Below are 15,352 nucleotides of genomic sequence, written 5' to 3'. Positions count from 1 at the left end.
TTTTATGTCAAATCGCGACAGTCCTGTATTACGCTCCTTGCTGACGACATATGCTGGTATTTATTTGGTAATGCAGCTAGACGCTAGAAAGAGTATTGGCAATATCCAACATGTAAAATGTAAATGAATCCCCATGACGGCGTCAAAGCTTCGGTCAAAAGCTACGACCACCCAGCTGCTTCCACTAGGCCACTGGCGAATTGCTCCATACCTATTACTCGGAACATCCCTCTTCGACCCCATTCACTTCCGGCTCCAAACTCGCGCCTCCAGGCACGACCTATTTGCATTATGGTGAAAACAGAAACGTATAATTAGAAGAAACACCCACTTAGACCGTCCTCCCACGCATACAATTCAACTTTCCATCCTCGGCGAAGTGCAGTCCTGACGGGGCCTTCATGACACATTAGTCAGTTATACATCTGACTGCAAATACGAACGTACCAAGAAATCCGTCTTCACTGAACTGTCCCATATTACCATCTCCAGTGGCAAGAACAATTGTTGACCCTTCAGGAACGTTGTCTGTATCAGCTAATGCTTGATGTAACTTCAGCTGCAGAAGTTCATCGACGCCTTGTTCACGATATTTGACTTTAGCCTGAGAAATATTGTCGTTTGCATTTCCGGTGTAAGCGTGGACACCACCACCGGAAGCATGTCCAGAGCCTGCTCCTCCGCTACCGCTTTCAGTACTAGTACTGCCCGATATGTGTCTAGCATGACCAACGCGACCCTTTTTCGCGCCTGAATTGGGCCCTGGATGTACTCCAGGGGTTGACTGACCGGCTTTTCCTGCCAGACTGCGTTCTTTTTCTCGATATCGTTCGCGGTCCATACCATCGCCTGTCGAGGAGGTTAAGAACATCTGCAGAGAGTGTGTATAAAACAAAGGTATTCACCGAAGTCTGGAACCCTAATGAAAACCCGTAACTCGTATCCAAGCCTTTCTATACTTTCCATCGGCTGATATAAGGGACTCGACGTAACTACAACTCTTCCTATATCATTTTTGTCTCAATGTTTGAATAAAATAACCCAAATTGTATCTTACGAGTAATCGGTCGACCGCGCTCCAAGATCAAGGTTAGAGCAGCATGCCACATGTGCTTCGGGGCTTTCTTTTCTTTTTTCAATGCACCAACAAACAGTGCATCTGTGCCGACTGCATCAGCTGCACCTAGATCCATAACAGTATTTTCCTCCCCATCCGAGTTTTGCTCATTTCCCGGAGGCATGAAATCGTCTACCCCTGTATCTTTGCCACTGGCATTTATAACCGAACCCACAGGAAGAGAGCGCGATATGGTTGCAAAAGAAGGGAGTGGGATGGGATGGTTTCCAGCCTGGGACACGGGAATAGGGAGCGGACGTTTTGTAGAAGCGCTGCTGGTTTCTAAACCGGTGGGTATGGGAAGTGGCCGAGTGCTGGTAGACTTTACGGCAGCAAATGCAGACGCTGGATCCGACTTATCGTTACTATTAGATGTGATTGTTGTAGCCTTCGTAAGTACAGTAGACGCAGGTCGACCTCTGGGTGTAGAGCTTGAAATCTTGCGCTGTAGAGGGTGTCGTTTGAGGTGCGACAAAAGTCCGATTAAAATATTAGAACTAGAGCGTTTTCAATATTTTCAAACAGGAAACCAAAACGTCACGTACTGATCAATAAAAACATGAATTAAAACGTCTCCTTTCCTAGGCGGCCGTCCTCGAGGGTCTATCTCTTCTTCTTGATCCTCTTGGTCATCCGGATCTGCACTGTCAATGTCGTTGAAATCGAAGGCATCATTTCCAGCGCCCCCAGTGCCTGTTTTTGGATTTCTGCCTTTCCTAGATTTCTTAGCGGGGTGGTTGTATGTATATCCATATGGATCAATATCTAAGCTCATGGCTGCTCTCTTTGCTTTTGCGGCCGCCTCAGCACCCTGCCTTTCAATCCGCGCAATGACCTTCCCCAGGTCCTCACGTTGCTCCGGAAATAACTGACCGAGTTTTGCAGCAAGAGAAAGTAGACGACCGCGTTTGCTGTCAGGAGGCACCTGGAATTGGCTGTGGTCTGTTCGATGCTGGTTTGCTAGTAGTAGGCGAGATCCAGCTCCGGAGGATGCAAAAATTAATCGTTGTAATTGGTTACGATCCATGTCAAGGATGTCAATTTCTTCCACATGAGCCTTGCCTTTGCCCTTTCTAAGCTTCTTGGACCCAGCGTCGCCTGAATCTTCTAATTGAGCAGAGGTACCTCCTGCTTTGGCATCCAACCTCAAAGAAGGGTCCGATTTAGCATGAGTGAGGGTCTTGACACGCTTTGTGCGTGTACGCTTCTTCTTCTCTCCAGCCTGCCCGGTACTAGGCTTGGAGACAAGGTCTTCTGTTTGGCTAGCATGGACAGAAACAACGTCCAGACTAGCTTCTTCTTCTTCAGCGGCGTCAAATCCTTCAGGATGTAATCTCTTCGGGGTAGCTGGAGTACTCTTATACTCTCCTGTTCCTCCAGTCGCCACTAAGCTATGTATATAAGCCGTGTCTCTGCTCTTCCTTCGCCGACTCCGAGAACGGTTGCGACGGGGAGGCTTAAGAAGAGAAATTTGCGACAGACTGTCGTTCGTTTGTTCGTCTTCGTCATCTAGAGGATCGGCACCATCGCCTTCGTCGTCGTCGTTATCATCATCATCATCGCCGTCAGAATCAATTCCTGGTCTGATATTTTCGGATATGTTCTCAGCAACCAAGCCTTCCTCTTGTTTCAGCTCCAGATCCCTCTTTGCCTTTTCTCTCTGTCTCTCCTTCCGCCCTATGCGTCTGCCCTTCTTTCCAACAAGGTTGATGGATTCAAACTTTTCTGACCCTCGTTGAACACCATTTGTCGGCGTCCGGCCTCCATCTCCATCGGATTCCGCGTCGTCGTCTTCGTCAGTTCCCACCTGCACATGGCTAGCACCGGGATCGATGGCTGGTGGCCGCCGCAGGATTGTGATAACAGGCTGGTTGTCTCTCTTATTATCTGGGCGAGGTTTCTTCGGTGAAGGAGGGACGAGGAACTCTTTTTCAACAACCTTGCCTTTACCCTTGACTTTACTCGGGCTGTCAAGCACAGCGGTAGAACCGGGCGCCGACATAGATGTAGAAGCTGACTTTGAGCGCTTCTTCTTTGGGGAAGAAACGGGGGTAAGAGGTGTGCCCGAGCTCTCTTCGAAAACGCCGTCGCCTTTGACAATAGAAGATAGAGGCAAAGATGTTTGTGCCAAGGGTGTGGCATGTGCTCTGGGTGGCCTCTTTCGACGTCTTTTGCGCTTAGGTATATCTTGCCCGTTATCTATAGAGATAGTATTCAACTGTTGGTCGATCAATTTGACAGACGGTGTCATTTGATGAAGAAATGAAAGAAGAAGTGAAGAAAATCGAAAGAGCGGAGGTGAAAAAAAATTCAAAATGAATGACAGACTTACCTATTACTTGTTTGCCTGCTTCCTCTTCTCCAGATCCAATTGCAGCACCGTCTCCGCCACCAACTTCTCGCGAGTCAGTGGCATCCGTATCCAAAGCAACGCTAGCGCTTGTCGATCCAGGGCCCTCTCTCGCAGCATTCCATCTCGCCCTTTCAGCAGCAATAAAACTGAGCGCTTCATCAAGGTAGCCAAGCGAAGGTAGTGGCTGTTCTGACTCAGTGTCGTCATCCGGACCGTGGTGTAGAGCTTCAGTCGAGTCCATCTCAACCAAAGGTCTATGTTCGTTTTCAATTTCTTGAGACGATGGCGAGATTACGCTAGATTTGTACGGATAGCGAGACAGCTCCTGTGTCTCGGCCGGACCGAGTGATGACGGGAGTTCATGCAATCCTAACAGTGAGTGGGGATATCTGTGGCGTTGCGTTGATGACGAAAATTCATCCTTCGACGATGATTCCATGACGGGAGCGGGCGCTGCTAGATGCCGATGACTACTTGAATGGTCTGTACGTAGCGGAGGATATTGTGAGGATGATGGAATCGGTTGTGTCAGGCCAGACCAAGGTTTTAATTCGTTTTGTTTTCGTGGTTGAGGATGTGACTGGGATGCAACAACTGGTTGGACATGCGTAAAGACAGGCTCTTCATGTGTGGTCTGAGAATGTTGTAAGATTTGGGCCGATTTTTGAACAGAGCGTTGTGAATGACTGGAAGAGGGAAGGTCGAATTGTCTAGGATATTGCCGGATCTGAGCTTGAGAAGCAATGGTTTCTGGTTGTACAATTCTTCGCAAAGGTGCTTGCGAGTCAACATGCAAAATTCCCTTTGGTGTCAAGGCCTGCGCATTAGATTTCGGGGTATGAGCATAGGGATAACGATACGGATAATCGTCCTCGGCTTCGTCGTCGTCTTCATCTTGTGGCTCAAGGTGAGGTCTGTCAGAAAAAGCAGACGGTTGTACGCGAATTGAAGATGGACCCGGCCGATCTACGACAGAAAGATAAAGATTAATGCTAGATAACTTGAGAAAGGGGGGGAAACGAAAATACCATATACTTGGGCGTGACTTGAAGCTTGCGCAGTGGGTGCTTTTGGAGAATCCTGGGAGTAAGAAAATTTTGGGGTACGAACAGATAATAGAGGTTTGTCGATGTCGTCTTCTTCGTCGTCGATGTCGTCCACAGGGAGAAACTCTTTTCGTCTTTGCTGACTTGGATCAAACAAAAAGGTTTCCGAAGGGGGTTGATCTGGGGTACCTAAGTCATCTACCACACCAAACTCCCTAACAGGAATGGTGCCCCATTTGTTGGTTGGTGGCTGCACTGAATGATTCAATCCAGACGGCAAGTCTCGCTGGTGAGCCGGAGAGGGAGAGTGGGGATTTGGAAGAGATAAGTCAGATCGGGTGGCAGGCGATATGTGTGACATAGAGGATGGTACTGAAAGTCTCTGATGAACCTGAGTCTGGGTCGATGTAGACGAACTGAGAGTGTTGGAATGCTCAGAAGAATGCATCGATCTCTGGCTCTTCAATGAGACTGAGCTAGATGTCGAAGGTATACTCTGGTTCGACGAAAATGGGTCGCTGGATATATTATGATGAGAGTTCGATGAGTGCTCCTCGTTGAGCCTTGGCTCGGAATCCGACTCCTCTTCAATGGGAGGGGTTTCAGGGATCTGGTAAGATAATAGAGAAAAATTGGAAGAAGAGGCAGAATTGCTTGTGGTAATTGAGGAATCGGACGTTGTGCGGGGAGGCAAGGGGTTCCGACTTCGGTTTAGCAAAGCACTAATTAAAGTTGATGTTGATGTAGAAGAATTAGAAGTGGTGTTGTTGTTACTATGCGACGAATAAGGATGTGAAACTGAGCTCAATGAAACTGACGGTGCAGCATTTGGAGAGCCAGATGTTGCGTGGAAGAGTGCAAGTGAGTCCGATGACGATGCTCCGGTGGTAGAGTGTGCCCGAGCTTGTGATAGCAACTGAACACTAGTTTGTTGCGATCCAGTATGGCTTTGCGAGGCAGAAGATGGGTAAGTCATATCACGAAACGTTGATCGTACATAATCCCTGGATGTCTGTGAAGAACTGTCGCCATGATTTGATGGTGCTTCTCCATCCTCTGTCTCGTCTTCAGGGTGAGCAGTTTCCCTGGAATCTAGCCGCTGCCCATCACTTTCAACAGCAATCGCCCTTACAATCCCTGGGTCTAAAACATAGGGAGAAGGAGTAGGATCAAGGTGGTCTGCACGAGAATCATGCGATCCATCAAAAGACGGAAAATCGATTTCTGAAGCGATTTCAACAGTCAGAGCTGTGGATGCCAAAGAGTTCGGCGGGGACGGGGTATATTCTTGCTCTCCGTAGGTTTCTCCTTCTCCTCCATCCTCTTCGTCATCTGCCTCGCTTAGAATTTCGTTGCTCGGAGTGGTACTGTGTAGATACGACGCAATCAGTTCCTGATTCCAGACAGTCGATCCTTCGGGCTGTACACTGCTGCTTGGAGGTCGAGTAAACGAGGAGATATCGCTGAATCCTCCTCTGGAGCTAAGCCTGCTGCGCCTGCTACTGGAATTTCGAGGTCTATAGTCGCTGCCTGCAATGCTCTGCTCTGGCTGATAAGTCGGTGTTGTCGAACTCGTCGCTGAATGAATTTGAACTGGAATCCTTTGTATAGGCTGCAAGTGAGTCCATTCCCTCAGAACAGTGGTAAATGCACCCAAATCTGGTTGCTCGTCCGATGTGGGCTCTGATCGCGGTGCTGAATCCGTCGAAGAAAAGGAAGACGATGGGGACATTGGATGAAAATGTACAGACGGTGAAGATTCGGTCGTTTCGCTCATTCTTTCCGGGAGTATAAAGGAAATAAATGAAAGGAGAAAGAAAATGAAAGGAGATATTAGTACACAAACAAGAAGTGGATAATAAACAGACTGTTAACACAAGGTGAAAGGAACGTGGAAGACACAAGTCCGTCTGGCCAATTGCACCCTCTTGACGATCTTGGAAGTATGACGCATGTGACTTGGATAATTATGTTCAATCAATCTAATCTAATCTGCGCCAGGGCTTGCCTTTTCTCCCGCAGTGCATATATTGTTTTTTTTTGTTGAATGAGTTGGTATTGATCAATAGTGGCTCTTACATGATGGTAGTATTACCTCCTATCGGTACGAGTGGGCGTGACCTAAGTACTATATTAAGTGTCCCAGACTCCATCCTCTTTTAATGTTACATCCCGTGCATCTTTTTACTAGACATAGTGCAGCCTTGTGACAGGCGGAGTTCCAATGATCCCTGTACTCCCTCTACTCCCAGTCCTTTTCCATATGTGCAGTCAGTCTGGCACACCCTTGTGGAGCTGTTGCCGGCAGTAGTGATCAGTGTGCATCCCCTTTATTCGGCAGTTGACTGAAGAGAGCCCATAGCAACCTGACTGACTTGTCCAAAGTCTTCTTTGGGTTGGCTTTAGCCATCTCCGCCCGTGGGTTCTGTCCTACCCTTTGGTACTGAATGGTCTTGCAGTCGGGGGCCGGCTTTAGCCGTCTTGGCCATCAGGCCATTACTTTTGTGCTTGTTCCAAACCTCCCAGTCCTCCCTCTTCGGCATTGCTCCCTTTTTAGAAACAAAGGTAAATAGAGCTACCATGTTGTCATCGCACTGGGGGGCATAGATACGTCCTGTTTGGCCGCTTTGCTGCAAAAGCATTCTTAAAGCCTTCCTAGCGGATCCCCAAATCAGTGCCCGGTATCACCTGAGTGGCGTTGAAAAGTCACATGGTGTCTAAATTGTTTTATCCATGCAACCGGCGAGGTTTGAACTTGCGTCCTAACCATCAGCCTAGGGTTAAGTACGCAATGGTGCCTCCTGAGCCACCGCGCCCCTTAGTGCATATATATTTGGGGTTTTTGTTTTTAAACCCATTTTCTGGATATTTCAATGTGCCTAGGACCAATAGCAAGGGTTGATCAATGTCAGAGCACCATTGGGGAAAATCCTAGGGGCTAATATCTGCGTGAAGAAGGTGTGTAACTCACCCTACACGCCCTTTGTTAAATGTGCACAAGAAACTTCTTGTTGATCAACAATCAAAAATGCGCAATACTCCTTTAATAATGACTAGTAAAATCAGCACTTACATTAGCTCTGCCAAAGTGTGTGTTTGCAGTTTCCCATGGAGTGTAGATTCCATTTATCAAACGCAACCACATGATCCATCCTTCAATTTTTCTATTGAAAGCTCTATGTCATAAAGATTTTATGCAGCCAATTACCAAACAACCTCAGGAGCCCCACATATGCTGAAGTCAATTTTGTTGATGGCTTTACATGCCCTATTTTTACTTAGTTGCAAGGGGGTGCCGGTGTTCAAAATTCGGACACCACCTAGGTAGGTAGGTTGGCCGATCAGCCCCGAAAAAAAAAAAATGTACCATATTTTTTTTGTCTAATTTCTGAGGAATTTCACGGTCCAAAGTTGTCTGTGATCAAGTTTGGAGCATTTTGGACTGTATTTTATAGACAAATTATGTTTTTTAAACAAACACAATACCAATCTCGTTGAAATTTAGGTTGAAATCTTCATGATAGGTGGCCGGGCTTCAAGAAACACAGATATTTGACCTGATTTTGACTGAGATCATTGATTTACCATCTGGACGATTGCTCAATCTGTTTCATCGGCAACCCTACAATCACTAGCTGTCATTAATGAGCTCAATTAACGTGGTATGTGGCATATACCTATTTTTATCACCCATGCATACTAATATAAAGCAAAGAATGCGGGTGAAGACCCACAAGAAGATATTCCAGTTGATGCGGATGGGTACGCAATCTGCCCTGACTGCCAAAAGGCTATTAAGTGTGGTCCCGGAGGATCAAAGAACCTAAATCTACGCCATCGAGGAACAGCCAAATGTAAAGCCGCAGCAGCAAAGCTATCCACGAAGGCGAAGTTGAAGGACTCGTCACTCAAAGGTTTTTTTATGAAACGAGGACCAGCATTAGCTCGTGTACCTACTACAACAACTCTTCCAGTAATCCTACCCAAAGACACTCCACTTTGCGAGACTACAACAACCGACAATGTTCTGAGCCAGCCGCCTCCCTCTGTAACCCCAGAACCATCGTGTGCGCCAACTGTCAAATGGTTTAAGTCAAATCTAGCCAATGCGCTCCAAACACTAGTAGATGGCTTACCACCCCCAAGCACGGATATAGCATTAGCGGATAATATCCTTTCCGCATTCCATACAGACCCATCAAACTACAATAATCCATTGGTTAGCGATGAGGACCTGTGGGAAGAAGTCTTGAACCCGCTCTTGAAGGACATTTTGGGGTGGGGAACCGAGCTTGATGTTGAAGCGATAGTGAGAGGGAATAGGGATGGATTAAATGGTCTCGCACCCTTCGTGGAATTTTTTGTGGTTTGTCGCCGGGTAGACGAAGCCTTGTTTGAAGGAAAACTAGGACATTTAATGTCAGCTTTGCGAGACAGACAATTAACGTGCGCATTCATTTTCTAATATAACTGTAAAAGCACAATACTTACCTTGATTCCAAAGTAGCACCCGCTCAGTCATTGATATTGACATGCCACTTGAATCTGCTATTAGCTTGAATACAAGTCCTAGGCCCCAGCCTGTCAATTTTGTACCTCGTACCCCTGCCGCCAACTCAATTAGCAACACATTGGCAGCATGCAAAGGATACCCATTACCTATCCCACCTGGAAATTCTCCGCATTCCACATATCCGTTTTCCCTTCACGATACACTGTCGTTACCGTGGAACTATGAGGTCAAACATAACCAAATGGTGCTGCGCAGTTTCCACTGTAAAAAGTCTGGCAGTCTTGTGCATTTTGGGATCTGCTCAGCATGCCATGAACTATCGACAGACGCAACCTTAAAGGGGATTATTGACCGTATGGAGCATGGAATTAACGACAACACACCTTACGCGTACTACTCCATCAATGGTCTGAAGGCTAAGCTGCGGCAGAAGGATACAAAGATCAGCTTTCTAAAACTTCGCGGGATCAGTCAAGCACGCACAATATTACGGAAAACTACATCCCTGGGCTATCACAAACGGTTGATGGTAGCAGTGGCAAGTCGGCGGTATGGAAATGTCGAGCGTTTGTTTCAGATTGCTCTTCGTCAAAAGCGTGGTGTCCCCTACATTATATCAATGTACGAAGCTGCCGCCTCGAATTTGTACCGCCCTAAAAGTTTTTCGGAGCACGATGACATGTTAGGACTGCTTCTTATGAAGCTGGGAGGAAGCCGTATCGCAGGAATTGCTCACCGTGCACTGGGACTTCCTGGAATTACAACCCTTCGAAACCGTGCAATCATGCCTCCATTAATCCCATCCCCATCTCATCCAACTGAATCCGAGGTCTCAAAAAATCTTTTGGCGTGTTTCGAAAGCCTTAAAGACGTACTTGCTGGTGTTGATGTTCTTCATGCCAACCTGCAGCTTGATGAGATCGCTGTTGAACGTCGGATACGATGGGATGACCATACTAATGTGTTTCTTGGAGTATGTCGAGAGCATGGAAAACAAACAGCACTTGAATTTAACAGCGAGAGCGACATGGTGGAGCTTTTTCAGTCGTTGGATAACGAAGAGGTTCACTTTGCTCGTGAGGTGAGAAAAACTGTTTTTACCACGCACAGACTCTTCTAAATCTATTTAAAAACACACGTTTATAAATAGGCTACCGTTGGCGCAATTGGAATTATGGACCAGGATACTCGGGTCTATGCTGCACGTCCAATTGTTATCTCTGGAGACTGCAAACAGGAAACTGGAGAAGACCATGCAGATTTAATTCGCACATTAATAAACTCCGTGAGCAGCAACAAACTGTCAACAAAAGTACGTGTGGTGTCAATTGCCTCAGATGGAGAGACACGTCGTGGCTCAGCGCTGTCGTTATTGACATATCAAAAACCACTGTCAACATCATCACCAATCTATTCACAACTCTTTAACTTGACATTTCTGGATCTGTATGTGGGCTCCGACGATATAACCGCTGACAAGGACTGGAAGCATGTAATCAAGCGGTTTCGAAACCTTTTGCTTCGTCCGCGTGGTGTTTTGGTACATGGATTCCGAATAACACCTGCAATCATTGGTGTTCATCTCAAGATGGCGGATCTTCCTGCCATTCATGTCAATTCAATATGCAATCCTGATGATGAACAGGATGTTAAACTTGCCTTTGATCTTCTCAGGGCCATATGGAACCTTTCACCTCTGTCTAATCACAAAAATCCTGCGGTTGTTGAAGCACGGTCATCATTGGTAATCCTTGGACGACTGTTTTATCATACTGTCTTCCCCTACCTGTGTACCGACTTGACTCTTTCCGAGCAGCTAGAGCATCTCAGTGCTGCTGCACATCTCGCTCTAGCTTTGTTCCATGAATCCGGCTCTCAATTCATACCAACCTTGCTCTACACTGATCTGCAGATCATGATCAAGAACATATTTTTCTGTGTTGCCAAAGCAAAGGTGGATCGACCAGAGTGTCCGTTTTTTATTGTTCTTCAGGGTACAGATCGTCTCGAGGAACTCTTTGGAATCTTGCGGACAATGGTGGGAAACGATGCTAATCTTGATATCTGGCAACTTGGCTCGCGTTTAACGGGTACCACACAAGTTTCAAACATTTTGGCCAAGTACCCTCATTGGGATCGAGCACCTCGTCGACTCAAGCTCCCTGCACTAACCCGAGAAATGCACGAACTCCCTGATGCGTCCGACCATATCAAACCAGCATCATGGAAAGGCAATGTTGTTGTAAACCAGGTTACTCTATTAACGGCGTGGAAGCGGGGACGAAGACTCGCTGAAAAGGACTGTCCATTTTCTGGTTCCATTTTTTCACAGCTCGAAGCAAGCCCAAATATCAATATTCTTTCACCACGCGGAACTGCTCTTATCGGGTCTAATGTGGAGGGCAATGCACAGGACGATGAGAGTTTTAACTCTTTTCAACGACCGTCTGCTTTGCGTCAACAATCCTCCGTATCTACAGACGACTTGGGACCATCTAGCCTCACTGAAAACCAAGCCATTATTGAAGACGAGTTTTTGGAGTCCGAGCTGCCACACATTGATGACGGTTCAAGTTCATACATGTCGTATTCGATTCTTGATGGCAAAAAGTTTGCTCGCCGTGTTATATATCAAGGAAAACTGGTTTCCAAATCGCGGGCTATTTCACTCCACAGTAAACTTCGTGGCAGGGCGGCTCCAGCATCTACAGATCGCTTGCGACGTGTACAGGGAACCGAGCGCTTTTCAAAGGCCATAGAATCAAATGGTGGATGCACCCACTTGTTGGACGATTCTGAACTGCTTACAATTCAAGATCCTGTAGCTACCTTGGTCAAGTGCGACGGGCACATATTTCTGTGCATTGGTGAAGTTAACAACATCAAAATTGTCTCTGAGCCGCCGGTTGAAGCCATTTCAATGGATGACATTTCTGAATCCGATCCGGGTCGAATTTCTATCTCTATTTCAGTTCTAGGCCTTCGTCGTTCCATTGAAACAGATGATCCATCACTTATATGTGACTGGCGGACGTATCGACCTGCTCAAGAGCGTACAATTCATGTTACAGCTAAAGCCATACTGCCTCTTAATCCAACAATTTCGTCGTCAGGTTTAGAACATATGTTCTACCTACTTGAAGGCACCTTTCTTGTTGCGTTGGTCGACCAATTATATTCCTCTGCTGATACAGAACTTATAAAGAGGTTGGCCATGGTCCCTATATCGCCAGACTTTCCTTATTACGAGGAAACAGGTGAGTCAATAAGTTATTATATTGCATCTTTATCTTAACACTATATCTAGGCAAAGCGTGTTTTTCCGTATCCGCAATCAGCCTTGATGGTGCTGGTGGTGTAATGAATGCATGCCCTATCTGCGATCCACCATTTGAACTTGCAGGAAAGGTTGGACCTCGCATTCTAGAGCATATGGCATCGCATATTCTGCACGATTTGAATATCAATCGGGAAGACGAACCGTGTGGCCTATGTCTTCGTCCTAGTCCACAATGTCTCTTTTTCTTGAAGAAGGGTGCTAATGGTAATATCAGGATAAACAAGGAGGCGTCGACTGGGTGTCCTAACGCGATCCAGTATCAATATGGGCCTGCAGAAAGGTCTACGTCGTCTGCACCATGTTCTAATGTTCCAATATTCTGCCCTTTATGCGACAAAACTGCTCCCGCGGTCTGGAGGTATAATCTACGATATCACATTGTTAAATCGCACCCATCTGCAACGATTAATCGTTACTCACACTTCTGGCAGCTCACGATGTTTGAAAAGAAGGAGATGCGTCGCATTTGGGATACCTTCTCTAATCCCTCAAAGCAACGGTCAATGCCAGCAAATACAAAGAAAAACAGACTTGTTATATCGGATGCACATACCACCCAATCCGTTTCGCTTCAGTGAGCATTAATTTTTGTGTACCAACGCTTTTGGGGTATCTGACCATTAAATTTTAGGGATGCTGTAACTCTGTCAGAGATTTATGACTCTGACACTGAGCTGGAGCGTCAGCCAGCTCAAAATCTGCCCAATGACACAAATCAAAGCACGATAGAGTCTACTGATCTCGGTGAGTTGAGCACATAACTTTCAATTTTCAATTTGGATTTTGAAGATACAGGATACAACACAGCATATTCCATGCTTGAGTTCAAGGATTCCAAGGATCCCAAGGACGATTTGACAGATAATTCAAGTGCTACAGTCACGGTGAGTGGAGCTAGCTTGCATCTGCCACAATTAATGACTGATAACACATATCATAGCACGATGCTGAAAGTATTATTAATGAGTCATCAGAAACTAACAAAAGCGACGCTGTTATTGTTTCAGACGTGAACACCATCCTTTCCCATGTCCCAAACAATGAATTGGCATTGTTGGATGCCTCGAACGAGCTCGAAAGTCACATTGCAACGTTGGATTCAGCAGCGAGCCTACCCGATTCAACAGTGTCATCTTTGAGACCCCACAGAAAAAGGACTCACTTTGATGTTACAGACCTTTCCTACTGCGACTGTGGTGCCTCTGCGAAGCCAAAGGATGATGCTGATGCATTAAATGTCGCACAATGCAAAAGCCGAAACTGTCAGACCATTTGGGTGAGCCTTTTAACATTGACTTTTATTGACTCGGATATTCAATAAGTTACACTTTGTTCACCTCTTAGTTTCATCTGTCCTGCCTTAACGTACATGCTGTCTCAAAGACATGGGTGTGCCACACATGTAAAGGGAGCAAACGGGGTCGTTATTAGTTCTATAACTACTTATTTACACTTTGACCTGTCCGATGTCGGGAAATTGAGTGAATTTTGACGAAGTTCAATGTCTTGGCCCTTGGCAATTCCCATTTTAGGCGATTTTGATCGTTATGTAATGGTCACGAGGTAGGTAGGTTGCCCAAATTACCTCGAAATAAAAAATATGAGGTCGTGTTATTTTTTTGAACACCGGCACCCCCTTGCTTAGTTGTTTGTGATTTGCTTGCAATTAAAAGAATTCTTGGAAGCATTTAGGCTGTAGAGAGGAGGGAATGTGCATCTGCGGTGCTCATTGGACTACTGACAGTGACAGCGCTGGCTTGTAACTCATTGTCATATGCAGTTTGAGTTTTTGGGACACATTCTTTCTCAGGCAGGTTTGCCACAATATACAAACAGATAAATGTAGGAACATTAAAAATAGCCTGGAAGCACTTTGGGCATCTTTTCTGTCGTTTGGCTTGCTTCCGCCAATGGAGGATAGCTTATTATTATGATATCTTTGAACAATTAGAATTTTGGTCTGGTATTATATTAAATGCTTGGTCGAGAGGCTTGAAGTGTGCAAAGTGAAATTTTCTTGAAGGAATGTGACGTGCCCGCTCTTGTAATACCAATTACTTAGGCACATGAACAATGCTGAACCACACAAGTACTGGTTCATAGAAAAAATCAGAAAGATAGGATTAGATAATAGCGCAGCGCAGACAAAGCAAGTACTGAGATGTCACCTCATATCAGGGTAACCACAATAAGTACAATATTACGGAAGTCGCCGGTATAAAAGCTGATTGCTCATATGTGAAGATGCCATTTTATTGCGCCTTCCAAAGCAATGAGGATGAACATAACAGGGCTTGCACAAGTGAAGATTAGACAAGAGGATTGTGAGCTGTTATACTGCTTTGTGTGTTTTTTAAGGTAAAAGACTGTATGGACCTCTAACATAATCACTTTTTTTAAGTGCCTTTAGCCAAGGTCTTATTGCGCGGTGGAGTTCCAAAGCCTCCCATGATAGTTGGGTTTGTGAAAGTTAAATTCGGGGTTGTCACTTGCTCGTCACTGACAGTTTGCTACTATGTTGCAGTGGAATATTCCAGGATGCATACCGGCTGTTAAGCCATTTTTTAGTGCTTTAAGATGAAACCGAGTTAAGAGTGACACTGTGCGGAATTTCTTACAATTAATTAGACGCCAACCGTACAACAGACAATTTAAGTGTTTATGGGTTCAATTGCGGGCCGAGGCTTTCAACCAATCAAATTAGCAGAGATGTATACTATGCAATCGCGCTAGCACTGTACATACAACACAAATACATCGATGTTGGACGACAGTGTTGCTGTCATGACCCACGACTACCAAAATCACGAGAATGGCAGTTTTCACCGTCAGACTCGAATTGGAACAGATGCAAGTTGGATAAATTTATTGTGAAAAGTGCGTAGTATAGGAACCGAAATATATGTGTCATGATTGCGCTCATTTTTCAGAGTCATTGAAGTTGGTCAAGGTTTGAGCTCTCCAAGAAGGCATGCTCAACCCG

The 15,352-nt window shown here is 45.7% G+C and overlaps 2 protein-coding genes across 2 annotated transcripts; one reads left to right on the top strand and one right to left on the bottom strand.

Moving 5' to 3' along the window:
- Positions 1–161: 161 nt before the first annotated feature.
- JR316_0011608 (uncharacterized protein) lies at positions 162–6,248 on the bottom strand (the record flags this gene model as incomplete). Its single annotated transcript, XM_047897255.1, has 8 exons — positions 162–280; positions 332–397; positions 448–849; positions 906–1,004; positions 1,058–1,614; positions 1,663–3,316; positions 3,450–4,436; positions 4,499–6,248. The coding sequence occupies 8 exons, from the start codon at positions 6,246–6,248 to the stop codon at positions 162–164; spliced, it is 5,634 nt and encodes a 1,877-aa protein (XP_047743664.1).
- A 1,912-nt stretch (positions 6,249–8,160) lies between these two features.
- On the top strand, positions 8,161–13,690 carry JR316_0011607 (uncharacterized protein; the record flags this gene model as incomplete). Its single annotated transcript, XM_047897254.1, has 8 exons — positions 8,161–8,178; positions 8,232–8,962; positions 9,021–10,110; positions 10,180–12,286; positions 12,337–12,943; positions 13,001–13,113; positions 13,159–13,253; positions 13,310–13,690. The coding sequence occupies 8 exons, from the start codon at positions 8,161–8,163 to the stop codon at positions 13,688–13,690; spliced, it is 5,142 nt and encodes a 1,713-aa protein (XP_047743663.1).
- Between the last annotated feature and the right edge of the window lie 1,662 nt (positions 13,691–15,352).

The sequence above is a fragment of the Psilocybe cubensis genome, chromosome 11 (assembly GCF_017499595.1).
Source record: "Psilocybe cubensis strain MGC-MH-2018 chromosome 11, whole genome shotgun sequence".
NCBI lineage: Eukaryota > Fungi > Basidiomycota > Agaricomycetes > Agaricales > Agrocybaceae > Psilocybe > Psilocybe cubensis.
The sequence above is the reverse complement of the archived record's forward strand: the minus strand, read 5'-3'. Positions and strand labels throughout refer to the sequence as shown.